Source organism: Leptopilina boulardi, unplaced genomic scaffold (assembly GCF_019393585.1).
Source record: "Leptopilina boulardi isolate dan_hultmark-lab unplaced genomic scaffold, ZJU_Lbou_2.1 LbouV2_30, whole genome shotgun sequence".
NCBI lineage: Eukaryota > Metazoa > Arthropoda > Insecta > Hymenoptera > Figitidae > Leptopilina > Leptopilina boulardi.
In genome coordinates, this window is record NW_026137863.1 from 512,105 (window position 1) to 533,149 (window position 21,045).

General features: G+C 28.7%; 1 protein-coding gene across 6 annotated transcripts in view; it reads left to right on the forward strand.

Moving 5' to 3' along the window:
• LOC127282388 (gamma-aminobutyric acid receptor subunit beta) overlaps positions 1-21,045 on the forward strand; it is a 155,668-nt gene that overhangs the window by 63,592 nt on the left and 71,031 nt on the right. For 4 of the 6 annotated variants that reach the window (XM_051306587.1, XM_051306590.1, XM_051306589.1 and 1 more), the window contains exon 3: positions 8,375-8,442. In XM_051306587.1, the coding sequence (XP_051162544.1) occupies positions 8,375-8,442 (68 nt within the window). Of the gene's footprint in view, positions 1-8,374; positions 8,443-17,694; positions 17,763-21,045 lie in introns of all 6 variants that reach the window. The other 2 variants (XM_051306588.1, XM_051306592.1) reach the window with 1 other exon arrangement.

Below are 21,045 nucleotides of genomic sequence, written 5' to 3' on the forward strand. Positions count from 1 at the left end.
AAAAAAAAATTGAGCAATTCAAAACAATTTTACAATTTTTCCTTCAAAAAAGAAAAAAAAAATGTTTGCATTAAAATTTTGAACATTTTTTTAATATTCATCACATTGGAAACAAACTTATTACTTATTAAATAAAGAATCATTTCTTATTTATCAAATAAATAAATAATAACATTTATTGTTTGTCAAATAACGAAATAATATGAAAATAATAGTAACTGTTACCATAGTAACTGTTGCCTTAGTAACTATCTGTTACCATAGTAACTGTGGCCATAGTTACTTTTACCATAGTTACTATGGCCATAGTTACTTTTACCATAGTTACTATGGCCATAGTTACTTTTACCATAGTAACTGTTACCATAGTAACTATGGCCGTAGTAACTGTTACCATAGTAACTGTTACCATAGTAACTGCGGCCATAGTAACTGTGGCCGTAGTAACTTTTGCCTTAGTAACTAACTGTTACCATAGTAACTATGGCCGTAGTAACTGTTACCATAGTAACTGTTACCATAGTAACTGCGGCCATAGTAACTGTGGCCGTAGTAACTTTTGCCTTACTAACTAACTGTTACCATAGTAACTGTGGCCATAGTTACTGTTACCATAGTAACTATGGCCATAGTAACTGTTACCATAGTAACTGTGGCCGTAGTAACTGTTACCATAGTAACTGCGGCCTTAGTAACGGTTGCCATGGTAAATAACTGTTGCTATGGAAACGGTTGCCATAGTAACGATTGCTATGGAAACGGTTGTCATGGAAACTGTTGCTATGGTAACTATTACCATGGCAACCGTACGAGGAGACGATGGACGGACAGACAGACACCAAACCGAAACTATAAAGCTTTTGGTCCTAGACCACGAAATCCCTTTAAAAAATTAACCGTAAATTTAGATAAAAAAAACAAAAAGAATTATTATTTTACCTGAATCAAACTATTTTCTCGTACCAAGCAGATTAATTGTATTCTCCTAAAAACCAAATATTGTTCTCTTTGAATATGGATACAATTTTTTTTGTTTTGTTGTATTTCTTTTATTTTTGAATTTAACAAATCTTTTCAAAAATTTATTTAACGCATGATAGAATGATTTTACTTTGTGATGAGAAAATGTTTTCATCTCTCTCTCGCTCTCTCTCTCTCTCTCTCTCTCTGCGAAAAAGGGAAATTCTCTCTTGAATGAAATGAAATCCCTTTCTCTCTCTCTCACGGTTAAGTGATCAGGTGCAACGGATTGCTTATTACGTTACTGCTATGGCGGATACAATCAAAAGAAGATGCATCCAGCATCTTTCAAAGAAAGTCTCGAGTGTCTCGAGACGCGCGAAACCCTCCAGCAGCATTTGATTCAACACGGGAGGGAGGAAATTTTTTTTTTTCATCATTCTTCTTCTTCTTCATCGTCTTCTTCTTCTTCGTCTTCTTTTCTTAATGAGTCGAAAAAAGAGGTCACCTGCTACAGGTTGCAGCCGACTTCTAAATCCATTGTATATGTGTGTGTATGTGTGTGTGTGTGACACATATGAGAAAGAAAATTGTCTAGTCTTGTTTGTATTGTCAGAATTTGCAGCACACGCGGTTTCAAGTCAAATTTTCGGGACACCTCGACTAGTTGGGCGGGGCTGGCTTCGGTAAAACTCGGATCGATGTTGGGACGCTCGTTGCCACGGGTTACCGTTAACAGCATCCCCGGTCCTGGTGGTCCAACCAACCCTATACGGAGAAACGTCTCTCTCTCTCCTCTCTCTCTCTTTCTCTCTTTCGCGATGACGACGTTATCCCGCGGGGCATCAACTTTAGAATTTTCAAATTCTGAATCACAAATCACAAATTCGTTGCTCAATACGACCTGTGGATCTTCTTTATAAGATTTTTGCCCCATTATATTGTGGACAATGGAATTGATCCTTTTTCTCCTCTCTCTCTCTCTCTTTCCTATCTTATTAAAATCAATATAATATCCTTCTTTTTCTCTACTCTTATATAGCAACTGACAATTATCTCTCGTATTATAGAAAAAGATTTCTGACAACAGTTTATCACTTCAAAAAAAAAAATCAATAGAAACAAAATATAGAAAAAAAAATTAAATAATAAAAAAAATATTATATTAATTAATCAAAATAGGAAATTCAGAAATATAAAAGATACGAAGAGATCGCTTGAGTTTTAATGAAGCTTTGAATTTTTAAAGTGAAACAATTCAAGTATCCCTTTCGAAATTATGAGAAAATTCTATCTCCCATCAGGGAAAATACATAATGTATATATCTCTCTGGCCATCGCGCAGAGATCTCTCTCTCTCTCTCTCTCTCTCCCTCTCTTCAGGGAAATGATTATTAGATCCAAATCCGAATAATTCTGACTGTATACCTCGAAACTCCCAAAATACATGTAGCTACCTTTGGATTTTCCATTCATTAACCATGGCCTCTAGAGCAGATTCAACTCTCGCTACTCATTTAGTTTATATATATATATACATATATATATAACTCACGATTACTGTCAGAATCATCTATTCAGCCTCCTTTTGAAAATTGGGACAATTATATATATATAAAAAATTTCAAGAGTCAATATACAGTATTTATACAAAAAAAATTTTACCTAAAAGAAATCTTATTCCTTTCTTTCATTTTTCATAATCTATACTATAACTGAAATAATTTGAAAGTTAATTAATGTTTCTTAACTCATTAACATGGTTACTATGTCAATAGTTACTTATACTATGTCAGAAGTTACTAGGGCAACAGTTAATTATTATGTCAGAAGTTACTAAGGCAACAGCTAGTTACTATGGCAGAAGTTATTTCAGCAACAGTTAGTTACTTTGGCAGAAGTTACTATGGCAGAAGTTACTTGGTAACAGTTAGTTACTTTGGCAGAAGTTACTATGGCAGAAGTTACTTGGTAACAGTTAGTTACTTTGGCAGAAGTTACTATGGCAGAAGTTACTTGGTAACAGTTAGTTACTTTGGCAGAAGTTACTTTGGTAACAGTTAGTTACTATGGCAGAAGTTACTATAGTAACAGTTAGTTACTACGGCAGAAATTATTATGGTAACAGTTAGTTACTATGACAGAAGTTACTAGGGCAACAGTTAGTTACTATGGCAGAAGTTACTTTGGTAACAGTTACTTACTATGGCAAAAGTTACTATGGTAACAGTTAGTTACTATGGCAGAAGTTACTAGGGCAACAGTTACTATAGCAAAAGTTACTATGGCAGAAGTTACTTGGGCAACAGTTAGTTACTATGGCAGAAGTTACTATAACAGAAGTTACTTGGGCAACAGTTAATTACTATGACAGAAGTTATTAGGGCAACAGTTAGTTACTAGGGCAGAAGTTACTATGGCAAAAGTTACTATGGTCCCCATTAGTTACTATGGCAGAAGTTACTATAGAAACCGTTACTGTATGGCAGAAGTTACTGTAGTAAAAGGTAGTTACTATGGCAGAAGTTAATATGGTAGAAGTTACTATCGCAGAAGTTACTTTGGCAACAGTTAGTTACTATGGCAGAAGTTACATTGATAACAGTTAGTTAGTATGGCTGAATTTACTAGGGCAGAAGTTACTAGGGCAACAGTTAGTTACTATGGCAGAAGTTACTATGGTATCAGTTAGTTACTATGGCAGAAGTTACTAGGGCAGAAGTTACTATAACAGCAGTTAGTTACTATGACAACCGTTACTAAAGTAACAGTTAGTTACTATAGCAGAAGTTACTGTGGCCACAGTTGGTTACTATGTCAACATTCGCTATGAAAACGATTACTACGGTAATAGTTGCTATGATAATTTTGTCATTGTATAAAAAAACTAAATATTTAGTGCCGCAAAAAAAACTGTGAGTTATAAACAAAAATTTATTTGAATCTCCAACAGTTAAAAAAAATTTTTTTTTTTTTTTATTTTACAATGAGAGAGAGAAAGAGAATTCCAATTAGCATTTCAATTACTGAAACTGGCAGATCAGCGATAAAGCAGAAATAATAGAGAGCTTTTGATAACCCATTAAAAATTTGAATTCAAAACTAGTAAAATAAGTTTTTTTTCCTCAATATATATATATATATATATATATATATATATATAAGTATATTCTGTTGGATCATCAAAAAATTTTACTTTTTCTCTCTCTTCTTCTTCTTTTTTTTTCTTTTTGAATCTCAGATATGCGGATCGTATATATAGAGAGTTCCTCCCACACACTATAACCTCCACCGCACAGATTTGAAACTTCAGTAGATAGATCTTTGACATTTACGTTGATTAAAGTAGTTTCTTCTCGTCAACTTTTGCTCACCACTTCTCTTGGAAAAAAAAAAAAATTTCCTCATATTTTCCTATCAAAGTCAAAATTGCAAACATCTGTTGACGGTGCTTTATCATAAAAAAAAAATAAGAATCACTAAAAATTTATGAATATAATTTTTGTCCTTTTCATAATGGAAGTGAAAAATTATGACGCAATTTCTACGCACCCTTGTTGAGAGAAGAGGAAATCGATATTATAGAAAAGTTTCGTTATATATATATATATTACGACCGTGTATCATTCGTCAGTGAATCGTAAAACACAGTAGAAATGGTTAGAAGTCGAGGGAAACTGCGTTGCTTCAGGCTACCGTTAACTTTGCCAAATTGTTCATGCTACTATATATATATATATATATATTGCTTGGGGCAGAAAAAGGGAAAGAAAACAAGTCCAAGCAAAAATCTCGTATGTACTTTATATTCCAAAACCGTAAAGGCATATCAAAGTAGTGCTTTTCACAGAGAAAGTAAATTGTTGTTTACTGTTTATAAAAAAAAAAACGATATTGTTCATATTATACAGAAAAGAACTCAGTGATTTAAAAAAAAAAAATTTTATTTCTCCTTTTTTGGTTTGTTTTCCTTCCGTTCATTTTTGATTCTGTTATAATGCTACCACAGGCACCTCGAATCGACTTGAAGGCAATAAAAAAGTCGATTTCCATTTCAAAATAGTTTTTATTATTTTAATTAAATTTAATTAGTTAACTAAATATTTTTCTTTAAATAACTAATGTTTTTTTAAAAATATTTTTATGCGCAAATAATAATTTTAGATTATTAAATTTTATTAAGTTTGCTGTGGCAGCGAACTATTTGCTGTCACTTTAAATTATGTTAGCTAATACAGGGACAGCGAATAAATTTGCTGTGAGGTCCAAAAAGTTTATTGTGACAGTAATTTTTTAATAAAATTAATACTGATATTGTTTATCACAGCAAAATTTTTCGTTCTCATAGCAAAAAAATTTAGCTGTAGTGACTAATTTTGATAGATCCGATAGCAAACATCAGTTAGCATCTGTAAGCAATTCCTTATTTTCTGTGTAAAAGAAATTTTCCAAATTTTAATTAGGAAATTTTTTTTTTGAAACACGGAAAAAAAAGGAATTGTTTCCAGATGCTAACTAGTGTTTGCTATCGGATCTATCAAAAATTAGTAACCACAGCTAAATTTTTTACTACAACGAAAAAATTTGCTACGGTAAACCAGTATTAATTTTTGAAAAATTACTGTCACAGTAAATTTTTTTGACCCCGAAAATTTCTTCGCTGTCCCTATATTAGCTAACGTAATTTGATGTGACAACAAATAGTTCGCTGCCACAGCAAACTTATTCTAGTGAAGAATTCTTAAAGTTCAATTTTTTAAATGTTTTCAAGTCTACAAAAAATTTTCTGTCGCAGCGAATTTTTTTTTGTCACATCAAATTACGTTAGCTAATATTGGGACAGCGAACAAATTTGCTGTCACTTCAAATTACGTTAGCTAATATAGGGACAGCGAATAAATTTGCTGTGAGGTCCAAAAAGTTTATTGTGACAGTAATTTTTTAAAAATTAATACTGATATTGTTTATTACAGCAAACTTTTTCATTGTCATAGCAAAAAATTTAGCTGTAGTGACTAATTTGATGTGACAACAAATAGTTCCCTGCCACAGCAAACTTTTTCTAGTGAAGAATTCTTAAAGTTCAATTTTTTAAATGTTTTCAAGTCGACAAAAAATTTTCTATCGCAGCGAATTTTTTGCTGTCACATCAAATTACGTTAGCTAATATAGAGACAGCGAATAAATTTGCTGTGGGGCCAAAAAAAGTTTGCTGTGAGAGTAAAATTTTTTAAAAATTAATCTTTTTCCGTGCAATTTTTTTTTGGTAATTTCATTGGCTAATAAAAAAAAAAAAAAATTCGATCTAATATAAAATCCATAATATCGAGTTGGATATATATTTCTTTCCTATATTAATATTGACAACACTCGAGAGAGTGTAAAGATTTTTTCTCACATACTAGACGTTTGTCATTTGTAAATAAAATTCGCACCACCCACACACACACATTGTATATATACAGATATAGTGCTGAATATGTGATGATATAAAAACAAATGGTATATGTGTTCAAGCTGTTGTTTATGATTCGACTTCTCTACATTTTGCCGAGTCTCATCGCCTACAGATATATATATATATATATATTTTCAACACACACAGATGAAGAAATATTATCTTTCCACTGTGATGTTGGTGTATGTTCACTTCAAGGAGAATATATGCATTTAGGTTGAAAGTCTCTCTCTCTCTCTCTCTCTCTTTCTCTCGATCCGTTTGCTGAATATGTTGAGATGAAGTCGCGGAAACATTTCCAAAGAGCCCCCCCTCTATACTGAAGATTTACTCTCAGTGTAGACTCGAGTGAATCTCAAGTGGAAGCAATTTCATATAGTATTGGGGGTAAATGATTCGGAAATTGTATCAAAGTGCCAGGATTTTTCTTTGCCACTCATTTTTTTTTTTTTTTGCAAAAAAGAAAAAAATAATCTAAAAACGCATTATGCTTTTTTATGTACCACACAACGATGCGAGTCAGCGTAAAATGTCCTACACAATTTCTATCATTTTCAACTACTTCTATGCTTACCGTGCAGAAATTTTGAAAGGGCCCTGGCAGGGCCCAAGTCGGGAAGCTTCAAATTCGCATAAAACTGGGAATCGGGGCCACAGAAAAAAACCCTACTTCAGCCCGATTAAAACCGGGGCCCGATCAGGGCCTGGTTTGGCCCCGGTCGGGTTCCCTATTTCAACCAGATCAGGGCCAGGTTGGCGAATTTCTGCACGGGTTTTATTATAGAATTAGAAAAAAAATCCTGTGTAGAAATTTCCCTACCAGGGCCCTAGTAGAAATTTCCCTATCAGGGCCCTAGTACGGAATGAAACGCTGATCAGGGCCAAATCAGAGCGACTAGAAAAGGTGGAATTCCTAATCAGGGCCACATCAGGCACGGCGTTTCATTCCCTAATAGGGCAGTCTAATCCGGCCCCGATCTGGGCCCTGACAAAACATCTGCACGACTAGTAGGGAACGAAACGCCACATCTAATCAGGGCCAAAGTAGAGCGAGTAGAAAATGTGGATTTCCTAATTAGGGTAACATTAGGTTCGGCGTTTCATTCCCTAATAGGGCAGCCTAATCCGGCCCCGATCTGAGCCCTGGCAAAATTTCTTCACGGTTAGTAGGAAATGAAACGCCACACCTGATCAGGGTCAAATCAGGGCGACTAAAAAAGGGGGAATTCCTAATCAGGGGCACAACAGACGCGGCGTTTCATTCCCTAATAGGGCAGACTAATCCGGCCCCGATCTGGGCCCTGGCAAAATTTCTGCACGACTAGTAGGGAACGAAACGCCACATCTAATCGGGACCAAAGTAGAGCGATCAGAAAATGTGAATTTCCTAATTAGGGCCACATCAGGAACGGCGTTTCATTCCCTAATAGGGCAGCCTAATCCGGCCCCGATCTGGGCCCTGACAACATTTCTGCTCGGGATTATAACCGTACAGAAATTTTGCCAGGGCCCACACCGGGGCCAGATTAGGCTGCCCTATTAGGGAATGAAACGCCGCACCTATTGTTGCCCTAATTAAGAAAATCCACATTTTCTACTCGCCCTGATTTGGACCTTATCAGGTGTGGCTATTCCCTACTAGGGCCGTGACAGGTCCCTGATAGGGCAATTTCAACACGGGTAATTAGAAATAAAATTCTAATTAAAAATTAAGAAATAAAATTCTTAGAAATAACCTTTTTTGTAAAAAAATTGGAAATTGTGGATATCGTAATTACGCTGTGAGAATAATTCGGCTCGCGAAAATAAACAAATACGATTGGGAGCGAGTATTTATTTATTTATTTATTTATTTATTTTTTTTTTTTTGGTTATATTTTTTTTGTAAAAGTAGTACTGACGATGAAAGTAGAATCGGTCGTAAAGACCGACTTAGTGAAGTAACCTTCATTTCAGGTCCTCCTGTGGAGGTGGGCGTCACCATGTACGTCTTGAGTATCAGCTCCCTATCCGAAGTGCAAATGGTATTATTTAGGTCTTACGCAGTCATTCCCGCTAAATCAAATTTTTTATATAATCAGTTTATAAATATATAAATATATATACATATATATATTTATTAAAAATGCAATCATTCCGATCGTCAAATCACAAACATAACCTCTACCAAACCTTATAGCAAATCATTTTTTAGTGCGACCCTTATATAAACAAATACTGCCTAATTTCTAATATACACCAACACCAATAATAATAATTAGAACATCTAAACAAAAGAGTTGTCAAATTGATTCAAAAAAAAAATCATAATTTTTAAATACGTAATTTTGCGTAATTTATGTAAGTTTACGTATTTTTACGCATTTTTACGTAATTTTACGTGATTTTACGTGATTTTACGTGATTTTACGTAATTTTACGTAATTTTACGTGATTTTACGTAATTTTACGTGATTTTACGTAATTTTACGTAATTTACGTAATTGTAAGTAATTGAAATAATTAAATACCTGTTGTAATATATCAATTTAACAACTCTATTTTGGAAAAAAGAACTTTCGTACTAGCCGGGCAATGGAACGCAACAACTATTTTGAGATATATAATTTAATATCACCGCAGGAAAGTTTTGATATAATTTAATTTTAACAATATATGGTAAGCCGCAAATTATTATTTGCACTGCGGGAAAATGTATATTTTAGTGTGTATATTAGATGAAACATGTTGATTTAATCTAAACTTCATCCCCATAAAATCTATTGGTCATCTGAGTTAAATGGCTGATCACTTATCAAGCTTACTAACGAGATGATTGATACAACTAATAGCATTATAGGCTATATATATATATATATGAATCATCGTGTTGGGAATGTATTTGAAACGTAACCTGACGCTTTGTGCAATTACAGACTATAATTGCCCTCAACAATCTATAATAATCGATAATAAAAAATATATCGATAATCTATAACAATCAATCAAATACATAAAATCAAACTTTTGTCTTTAAATGAACATCATTTAATAAATATAATATATAACCAGAAATTTAAAAAAATAGTAGAAAAAGTCAATAGTTAGTCAGGCATAATTAATTTCGTATTAAAAAACAAGTAGTAAAATTCGGTTTTAGTTAGACTTGTTAAAACTTTTTTTTAAAATTTTATCAGTAGTACAAATCAATATTTTGTAGGACTAATGAATTTCGTAATAAAAAACCAGTAGTACAAATCAATATTTAGTCAGACATTATGATTTGTGTTTTAGAAACTAGTAGTAAATATCAGTATTTAATCAGACTTAATAAATTTCGTAATTATAAAACAAGTAGTACAAATAAATATTTAGTTCTACTTTCTCTTTTTTTATCACAGAAAATTAAAAGGCATTAAAATAAGCTGCAACGCTTATTTTAATACTTTATAATTTTCTGTGATTTTGTCAGTAGTATAAGTCAATATTTAGTCAGTCCTAATGATTCGCATATTTGAAAAACAAGTAGTACAAGTCAATATTTAGTTTGACTTTATCTAAATTGTTTTTCTAATTTTGTCAGTAGTACAAGTCAATATTAAGTCAGTCCTAATGAATTTTTGTATAAAAGACCAAACACGTAGTACAAGTCAATGTTTTTGTTTGAATTTCTTAAAAAAAATTTTTAATGATTTTATCAGTAGTATAAACCAATATTTAAAACAACTTTCTTAACAAAAATTTTTTCACAGTAGTACAAGTCAATATTAAGTTCGATTTTTTTCAAATTTATTGAAATTGTCGCAGTAGTATAAGTCAATATTTAGTCAGACAATAAAATTTTTATTTAAAGAAAACAGTAGTACAAGTCGGATTTAGTCAGACATTTCAAAAAAAAAATTTCCAATTTTATTAGTAGTACTTGTCAATATTTTGTTTCAGTTTCTTAAAATATTCTGCAATTTTTTTAGTAGTATAAGTTAATATTCAGTCAGACATAGTGAATTTTGCATTTAAAAACCCGTAGTACACGTCAGTTTTAGTCAGACTCCCTAAAATTTTTTTTAATTTCGTCACTAGTATAAGTCAATATTTAGTCAGATATAATAAATTGCGTATTTTAGAACCAGTAGTATAAGTCAATATTTAGTTCGACTTCCTAAAAAAAATTCCTAATTTCTTCAGTAGTACAAGTCAATATTTAGTCAGACTTTTTATATTCAATATTATGTTTTACTTTCTTAAAATTTTCTGTAATTTTGCTAGTAGTATAAGTCAATATTTAGTCAGACATAGTATATTTTGTAATAAAAACCAGTAGTAAGCGTCGATTTTAGTCGGACTTTCTAAAATTCATTTAATTTCGTCAGTGGTACAAGTAAATATTTCATCAGACATAATAAATTTCATATTAAAAACTAGTAGTACAAGTCAGTTTTAGTCAGACATTGTAAAATTTTTGAATTTTTAGTAGTACAAGTCAATATTTAGTCAGGCATAGTAAATTTCGTACTAAAAAAAGTAGTTCGTGTCAATTCTAGTCAGACTTCTTTTAAAAAAAATTAATTTTATCAGTAGTACAAATCAATATTTAGTTCGACTGTCTCTTAAATTTTTTTTGTCTCGTTTTTTTGTCTCCTAATTTTTTTTGTAAGCATTGGAAATTTTCGAAACGGATAAAAATTAAGAATAAAAATTTAAATATCAAAGAAGCAGATGTATACAACACACAAAAAGGACTAAATCCTCTCCTCATCCAAAAGGGTTAATTGCTCTTAGTAGCAAGAAATTTTGACACTTGAAACGAACCCCCTCGAGAGAGAGAGAGAGTGAGAGGGAAGATAAGAGCAAGATGCAACGTCCAAGAGAGAGAGAGAGTGTGTCCCTTTTGGTGTTTAATCTGCTTCTGTCATAGACGACAATAGTCTGAAATTTCGCACAAATTGCCAGGTGGTTCAAATTTTCTAAGACGCGATAATATCGCTCTTAATTACCATGCCAAGAATGACAATGTCCAGAGTAAAGGGAAAACGTGTTCACTTCAAAGATATATACAGTGGTTCCTATATATATATATATATATATATATATATATTCCACATTCTATTCACCATATTATATACAGTTTCAATAATTGTTTCGTTCCAAAAACCGAATTTTACGAAAGGTCTTTTATCAAAAAAAAAAATTCGCGCGAATTAAAAATTTCCAAAATTTAACGGCAATTACACACATACACTTGCATATATACAAAAAATATAAATACACAAATTGCATATATACATAGAATGTAGGAGTAGCATCGTGTATAAGTCACAGCCCAATGAGTGAGACACTATTATTTTTTTTTATGACGAACGCATGTTTTTTTTCTCTATATTTATATATATATAAACCAACACATGATGGTACTCTTACAAAAAAAAATTCTTGCCTAGAGAGAAATTATAAAAAAAGCAATAAATAAAATTAATTCTATTGAAAACAGAGACAGAGAGAGAGAGAGAGTTATTCTATTTTTGAATGATGCTAATGATGATATATACAATTGTAAACGCTTTGGATTAATGAAAATTTTATTATATTATCTCTCTCACTCTCTGTGTCCAGGCAAACTGGAAACTTTTGGACACACACACACACACACATACAAATACAAAAACAAACACCATTGTTATTCTATATCTGTCTCTCTCGAGTGAGCATGGTCCGTGATCCAAACGGAGCAAGCAACTTTATTCTACTTGTGGTAAACACTTTAATTTCCGGACGAGTGTGTTTATCGATTAAATTTCACTAACAAGTGACCGATTGTTTCTACCTAACTTTTTACGTCTGTCTCTCTCAACTACATATATATATGTATATTCAAATTGTGAAAATAAAAAAAAAAATTCTCAATTTAATTTCGGGTTTTTTTTTTCATTTTTCTTTTTCAACGAATCATTTGTCTATAAATAATTATTATTAATAATTATTTTTAATAATTATAATAATTATAATTTAATAATTTATAATTATTATTAATTATTATTTTTATAATTATTTCAATAATTATTTTAATAATTATTTTTTTAATTATTTTAATAATTATTTTTATAACTAATTATTTATAATATAATTAATTTTCAACAATTACAATAAACTTCGTGGATCACAGATCACCACACCAGGACGAGATCTTTTTTTTAAATAAATAAATGAAAAAAAAATTCTTGAAATCTATATATAAAAAAAAAATTCTTTACAAAAATCCAATTTTTCTGGATCTCGTCCTGTGTGAGAGTATTTTTTTTTTTTCTCAAACATTTTTTTTTCTCTTGTGTTACGTCTTTCTTAGCGAGCTCTAGAGGATCTGTGTCATTTGTCACCGGCATGCGTTTTATCGCTATTCATTCAGCTATATATACACACACACATATATATATATATTTTTTTATACACACAATCACACACCAGTCACAAAAAATAAATTTTATTTCTCACAAATAAAAAAAAACGCGCAAATTTCCAAATTATTAACAATCTGAGATGGAAAAATACAAAAAAAACGAAAATATAAATCTGAATTATTCCCAAGGTAAAAAAAATTATTAAATTTCTTTTGCTAATTTTCCAAAACAATAAAATTTACACAATTCTCTCTGTTTCACGCACTGATCGTCATTTTTTTTTTTTTTTTTTATAAACTTGTTTTTCACCATATTATTTCTGCCATAAGAACGAATGTGGCATTTAATACAGCTAAAATACTAGAAATTCTTTCATGAAACTTCAATTTGATCTCGTCGTAAAAATCTTATGGTTTTATTTACGAAAATAAAAACCAATTTTTACGATTCTCCTTTATCGGAAATAATTTTTCTATTTTGGAAATAATAAATTAACTTTTAATTTTCTTAAAATTATTTTTTTTTTCTTAAAATTTTTTTGTCATTATTTTAAGTAGTAATAGTCCATATTTAGTCAAACATAATGAATTTTGTATTTAAAAAACCAGTAGTATAAGTCAATATTTAGTTTGACTTCTTAAAAAGAAAATTTTCTAATTTTTTAGTAGTACAAGTCAATGTTTAGTCAGACATATTATATTCATATGATTTTATTAGTAGTACAAGTCAACTTTTAGTCAAACTTTTCGAAACTTAAATTTTTTATCCATAGTACAAGTCAATATGTAGTCAGACATAGTAAATTTCGTATTAAAATAAAAATCAGTAGTAAAAGTTAATTATAGTCAGACTTCTGAAAACGGTTTCTAATTTTATCAGTAGTACAAGTCAATAATTTGTTTTACTTCCTAAATTTTTTTTGCAATTTTGGCAGTAGTATAATTTAATTTTTAGTCTGACAAAAAACAGTAGCACAAATCAATTTTAGTCAGATATAGTAAATTTCGTACTAAAAAATCAGTAGTCCAAATCAGTTTTAGTCAGACATTAAATTTCATATTAAAAAATCGGTAGTCCAAATCAACAATTAGTTCGACTTTTAATTTTTTTTCTTATTTTGGCAGTAGTATTACTCAACATTTAGTCAGACATAACAAATTTCGTATTAAAAATCAGTAGTAAAAACAGTTTTAGTCAGACATAATAAATTTCCTATTTAAAAAACAGTAGTACAAATCGGTTTTAGTCGGACATAATAAATGTCCTATTTAAAAAACAGTAGTATAAGTCAATATTTAGTTTGACTTCTTAAAAAGAAAATTTCCTATTTTTTCAGTAGTACAAGTCAATGTTTAGTCAGACATTTTATATTCATATGATTTTATTAGTAGTACAAGTCAACTTTTAGTCAGACTTTTAAAAACTTAAATTTTGGCAGTAGTATAAGTCAATATTTAGTCAGCCAAAAACAGTAGTACAAAACGGTTTTAGTCAAACATAACAAATTTCGTATTAAAAATCAGTAGTACAAATCGGTTTTTGTCAGACATTAAATTTCGTATTAAAAAATCAGTAGTCCAAATCAACAATTAGTTCGACTTTTAATTTTTTTCTTATTTTGGCAGTAGTATTACTCAATATTTAGTCAGACATAACAAATTTCGTATTAAAAATCAGTAGTAAAAACGGTTTTAGTCAGACGTAATAAATTCCGCATGAAAAAAGTAGTACAAATCGGTTTTAGTCGGACATAATAAATTTCCTATTTAAAAAACAGTAGTACAAATCGGTTTCAGTCAGACATAATAAATTCCGCATTAAAAAAAACAGTACTGCCGGGAAAATATTAAAATAAAATAATTATCTTTTACTTTTTCAATAGAAAAACAGAAAACCGCAAAAAAAATATACAGAAGAATATTTGTTCTTTAGTATACGAATGAAATATGCAAATTGAAAGAGTTCGATACCGAAAAAAAAAATTCTAGGAATGGTATAGTGAAAAACAAAAGTGCCTCTATTTCTATCTCTCTCTTTCTTTCTTTCTCCCGCGTCCAACCAACTAATGAACCAATGAAAATTTGCATTTCATTTTCCACAGCACAAAATGGTGGCATTCGGTTAGTGAGATAACAAACCAAAATCCATAAACCCACGCAATATGACGATCAGTTCGTTAAAACCACACACACCCACAGACACTTTTTTTACATTTATATACTTTATTTTTTTGTTTCGAAAGAGAAAAAAATAAATAAAAGTACATCAAAAATATTTCGACCAATATTGCAATAGACGGTGAATCCGACCTCTCTCGATACACAAACAAAAATATAAATCCCCCTTCCCCCCCACACACCCCCCTCAAAACCCTCCATTAGATTCTATATATGCCGCGCGGCTGTGCTGAAATAGGTTGACCGCTGCCATCACTGATAAACTGATTTTCGCGTTAAAATAGCGTCTTTTTTTCGTAAAAAAAAAATAGGATGATTTTTATGTTTTGGACCCCCTAAAATTTTTTTTTAATTCCAATTTTTCGTTTTTTTAAACAACAAAAGTGGGATAAAAAAAAATAAATTTTCAGAGGCTCTGAAACATAAAAATCACTCTGTATATATACAGTTGTTAAAGCGAGCGAGTCCTGTGATGATTTGTTCACTGACAATGAGAAATACTTCGACCTATCCGCGGGAACTTTTTTTTTTGAATAATTACTATATAACTAACAAAAAAAATTGACTACTACTTTCGAAACGATATAAAAGAGAAAAAAAAGGCGAGTCGATCAGAAAAAAAAAATTCTCAAGGATGCAAAAAAAAAAAAAATTCGCGGAAAAAATAGAAAAAAAAATAGAAATCAACTGTATACCCGTGAAGAAATTTTAATAGGATTTTATCGAAATAAAAAATCTCGTCAAAATCTCGCATATATAGGGGATTCGCGGAGGAAAACAAAAAAATTAAAATTAAACAAGAAAATTGATTTTCGAAGCCGTGATATTTTCTGTAACGTTTTTGTCAGATCAAACACTATGAAAACTGTTTTTTCGTTGTCATTTTATCAAGTTAGAACAAATTAAACAGAAGTGAAAAAATCATTGTATAGTAAAATTAATTATATATTTAGTCAGAATTTTTAATTTTTTGTAATTTTAAGTAGTACAAGTCAATATTTCGTCAGACATAATAAATTTCGTATTAAAAACTAGTAGTACAAGTCTGTTTTAGTCAGAAATTGTAAAATTTTTGAATTTTTAGTAGTACATGTCAATATTTAGTCAGGCATATTAAATTTCGTATTAAAAAACAGTAGTATAAGTCAATTTTAGTCAGACTTCTCTAAACGTTTCTAATTTTATCAGTAGTACAAGTCAATATTTTGTTTTACTTTCTTAAAATTTTCTGCAATTTCGCTAGTAGTATAAGTCAATATTTAGTCAGACATAGTATATTTTGTAATAAAAACCAGTAGTAAGCGTCGATTTTAGTCGGACTTTCTAAAATTTATTTAATTTCGTCAGTGGTACAAGTCAATATTTCGTCAGACAGAATAAATTTCCTATTAAAAACTAGTAGTACAAGTCAGTTTTCGTCAGACATTGTAAATTTTTTTGAATTTTTAGTAGTACAAGTCAATATTTAGTCAGCCAGAGTAAATTTCGTATATTAAAAATAGTAGTTCAAGTCAATTTTAGTCAGACTTCTCTAAACGTTTCTAATTTTATCAGTAGTACAAGTCAATATTTTGTTCTACTTTCTTAAAATTTTCTGCAATTTCGCTAGTAGTATAAGTCAATATTTAGTCAGACATAGTATATTTTGTAATAAAAACCAGTAGTAAGCGTCGATTTTAGTCGGATTTCCTAAAATAAATTTAATTTTGTCAGTGGTGCAAGTCAATATTTCGTCAGTCATAATAAATTTTGTATTAAAAACTAGTAGTACAAGTTAGTTTTAGTCAGACATTGTATAATTTTTGAATTTTTAGTAGTACAAGTCAATATTTTGTTCTACTTTCTTAAAATTTTCTGGAATTCTGTCAGTAGTGTAAGTCAATATTTAGTCAGACATAGTAAATTTCGTATTAAAAAAACAGTAGTAAAAGTCGATTTTAGTTAAGATATAAATATTTAAATACAAAATAGTAGTTGAATAACATTAATAATAATAAAATATAATTCAATAAAAATAATTCCAAAATTCTAATTAAATAATAATAAGAGAATATTAATATTATAAATATAATATATTATATAATATTATATATTATTAATATTATTTCAACATAATAAAAATCATAATCGACAAACAGAAAATATCAGGGAAATTTTTTTTTTTTGCTGTCAATTTTATTCTATTTCAACTCAATAAATTGTAAAATTGTATACTAAAATAAGAAAAGTAAATTTCTACACGGGTAACAGTTAAATTTTCTTTTTTTCGTTTAAAAAATAAAATTTACAAAAAAAAAAGAAGACGAAAATATGTCGTCGTTTAGCTATTAAGGCAACGTCACTTTACTGCGTGATTTGTTATATTATATATAAATATAAATATATATAATTTCCAAATCTAGAAGATTCTTCGAGCTTGACAGACAACATGGCCGACGAGTCCTGTTGATTTGGTTCCGTACACGTGGCTCTCTTCAACGCACATTATTTAATTATATATGTGTTCAATTTTTTTTTTTCTAAAAATATCCGTGTGGCGCACACAAAAAAGAATTTAAAAAAACCAAAGAAATTTAAAAAAAATGAATTTCGAATATATATATGTGCAGCCACGCGGATTCTCTTTATAATGAAGTTATATTGTCTTCTCGGTTAAGTGGCCACACACACACTTACACACCAAGATGAAAATCAAATCAACCAAGGCGGTTGATCTTATTGATTGCAGGTCCACCCGTGGAGGTTGGCGTCACCATGTATGTCCTCAGCATCAGTTCCGTGTCCGAGGTCTTGATGGTACAGTGCACTTATTCATACAAAAAAAAAAAACAAAAAAAAAACAAAAAAAAAAAAAATACAAACAAACAAATTTGTTCACGCTCCTGCAATTGTTTTTTTTCTTCTTTTTCTCTAATATCACGCTCTCTTGCAAAAACACTATATAATTAATCACACATCTTATCCAATCTTTTCATATTCTAAAAAAAATTCATTTTCCATTTTCAGAAGGTACGATATAAATATGGGAATACTGAAATGTTATTTAATTATCACTGCTATTTTTTTATTCTTATTGCAATAATTATTATATAGAATTTTACAATTTTACAATAATCACTTATTTATTTTTCTCATTGTTATATTAACATTTCACTATTGTTTTATTGTTGTTAATCTTATTGTTCTTCTTATTACTATAATAATCATTATTTATTTATTTTTTAATATTATTATCATTTTTATTTTTATATTTATTATTATTATTATTATTATTATTATTATTATTATTATTATTATTATTATTGTTATTACGTTGTTATTATTATTATTATTATTATTATTTGTTTATTATTATTATTATTATTGTATCAATGTTATTATTATACACACCAAAAAATTGTATATTTGTCTGACAGCTTAATAAATATTTACTTGATTCAAACAAATTTTTTAATTTGATTTAAATGAAGAAATTTATTTACGCCAAATAAATGAAATAGTAAGCTGTGAGACAAATATATACGTTTATTTAACTCAAATATATTATATTTGGTTCAAATAAAATATTTCTTTAGGTGTTGCAAAATACATAATGTTATTTTTTAAATTTAAATTAACCATCTTTTATTTATTTAATAATATTTTAATATTTGTTTAATTGTTATTACAAATAAATATTTTATTAAACAAAATGATTGAATTAACAAAAAGAAAAATTGTGAATTAATTTTTTTAATAATTTTAATTTAATAGTTTTGTTATAATGTTTATTATTTTTTTTTTTTATTTAAATGTATTTAAATGTTTAAATTAATTTTTATTTAAATAAAAATTTACAATTTTTTTTTTAATTATTATTTATAAATATAAAATACTACTATATTGATTGGACTTGTTTCGTCAACTTATTAAAATAAATAAATAAATAAATTGAAATTTTTAATTAAGGTAAAAATTGTAAAAATAGTAAAAATTTATTATTGTTATTATTATTTTTAATTTTTTTTTTTTTTAATAAATTTTAATTGACATCACAATAAATTCAATTGGTATACAATTAATTTTCATGTTAATCGGCAAATAATCGAACTAATTGAAATTGAGACATATATAACAATATACCTTCAATTAAATTGTAATTTCATCTAATAAAATACAATTATTTCAACTGATTAAAAGTTAAAATTAATTTATACTAACGATAAATATAATTTATTTTTTTTCAATTACTTTTTTATTGTCTCGATCAAAAAAAAAAAATAATAATAAAATAACATTCCAATATTCCTACTCAGTCTTTAAATTAAGTCAATAAACTTCAATTATTATATTGCTATAATATAAAAAAAAATAGTAAAAGAATGTACGATAATTAATACGTCATTCATCTTATCGATTTACTTCATTTAAAGAGAGAAGGCGTGTTGTATGAAACTCATGAATCTTCGGACCTACTCGTACTCCTGAAAGGAGAGGTAGTTAATTGTTTGATCAACTCTTAATGGCTTTAGTTATATAAACTTTCTATATAGACTGATTTTGGTTTGTGAGAGCATAACAAAAACTTGATATTAAAAGCCTATCTCTCAAGTATCGAAATATTTTTTCAACAAAAGAAAGGGATTAAAATTTTAATTTTAATAAAATATTTTCTTTATACCGCAAAAATTCGACAAAAAAAAACTTATGAATAACACAGAAAATTCAAAGGCATTAAAAGCAACGCTTATTATTTTAATCCAATTTTTGCTTATTTTAATACAAAAATGGATTAAAATAAGCAAAATTGGATTAAAATAATAAGCGTTGCTTTTAATGCCTTTTAATTTTCTGTGAATTCTCATTTTTTAAACTATAAAAACTCTTCGTATATCGTACCTTCGATTTTTCTCTCATACATCAAAATCATTAATATTTTTCCCCTCAATTTTTTTTTTATAACAAAAAAAAAAAAAACTGAATACAATAAAAACCAATCAAATCATAGTTGAAAACTTTTCCATATATATATATATATTTCCAATCCTATCCCTCATTTTTCCTGCATCTATTTCCCATGCAGGTTATGTGATATATACAGAGAAAAAAATCTACATTTGCCTCAGCAAATGGAACTTGATATTACTTCGTAAATTGACTTTAGATTTCATGATAAAAAGAACCTGCACGGTGAGAATAGAGAAAAATGTATATGTGTATATATATATATATAAAAAAGTTTTAAAATCGTATATATATATATACACAAATATATATATGTTGGTACTGTATTATTATACAGCCGTGAATATACACACTGGCGGCCTTACTAACTATGTTTTTTTAGCTCGTCACAGCTATTTGGTTGGCTGAACTGTTACAAGGGAACCTTGCTACGTTCCGCAGTCTCTTCGCAAGATATATTGTCCACTCGTTATAATTATTATTATTATTATTATTATCGTTGATTCGTTTGACAAATATTTGCAATGTTCTGTTGCATGGCCCAACCCGTGGAGCTCGACCCGCGATATTTTTTTTTTTATCGAATCCTCACCACATTCTAATATTTTCATAAAAACTTTTTTCCTCCAAAAAGTAAAATTTTTTTTTCGAATCTAATAAAAATTTTCAGTTCTTTTCTCGATAATAACTTTTTTGGTTAAATCTTCAAACTACTGCCAAGCACAAATTTTTATTATTATTACACGGAAAAAAAAATTTATCTAATTTAAATAATCAATTACTTATGACTATTATAAAATAAATATATTTATTTAAATAATTATTTTTTGTAATTAAATGATATTTGAAATAAATGCAAAAATTGTTGGTTCAAATACAAATTTATTTAATTCAATTATATTTGGTTTCAAAAATTATTTGGTACAGGTAAATATTTATTTGATAATAGTCAAATAACTGATTATTTGAATCAAATAAATTTTTTTTTACTGTATTATTATTATTATTATTATTACTATTATTATTATTATCATTATTATTACAAAGGAAAAAAAAATTTATCTGATTTAAATAATTGATTACTTTACTATTATCAAATAAATATTTATTTGTATTAAATAATTTTTATTTGAAT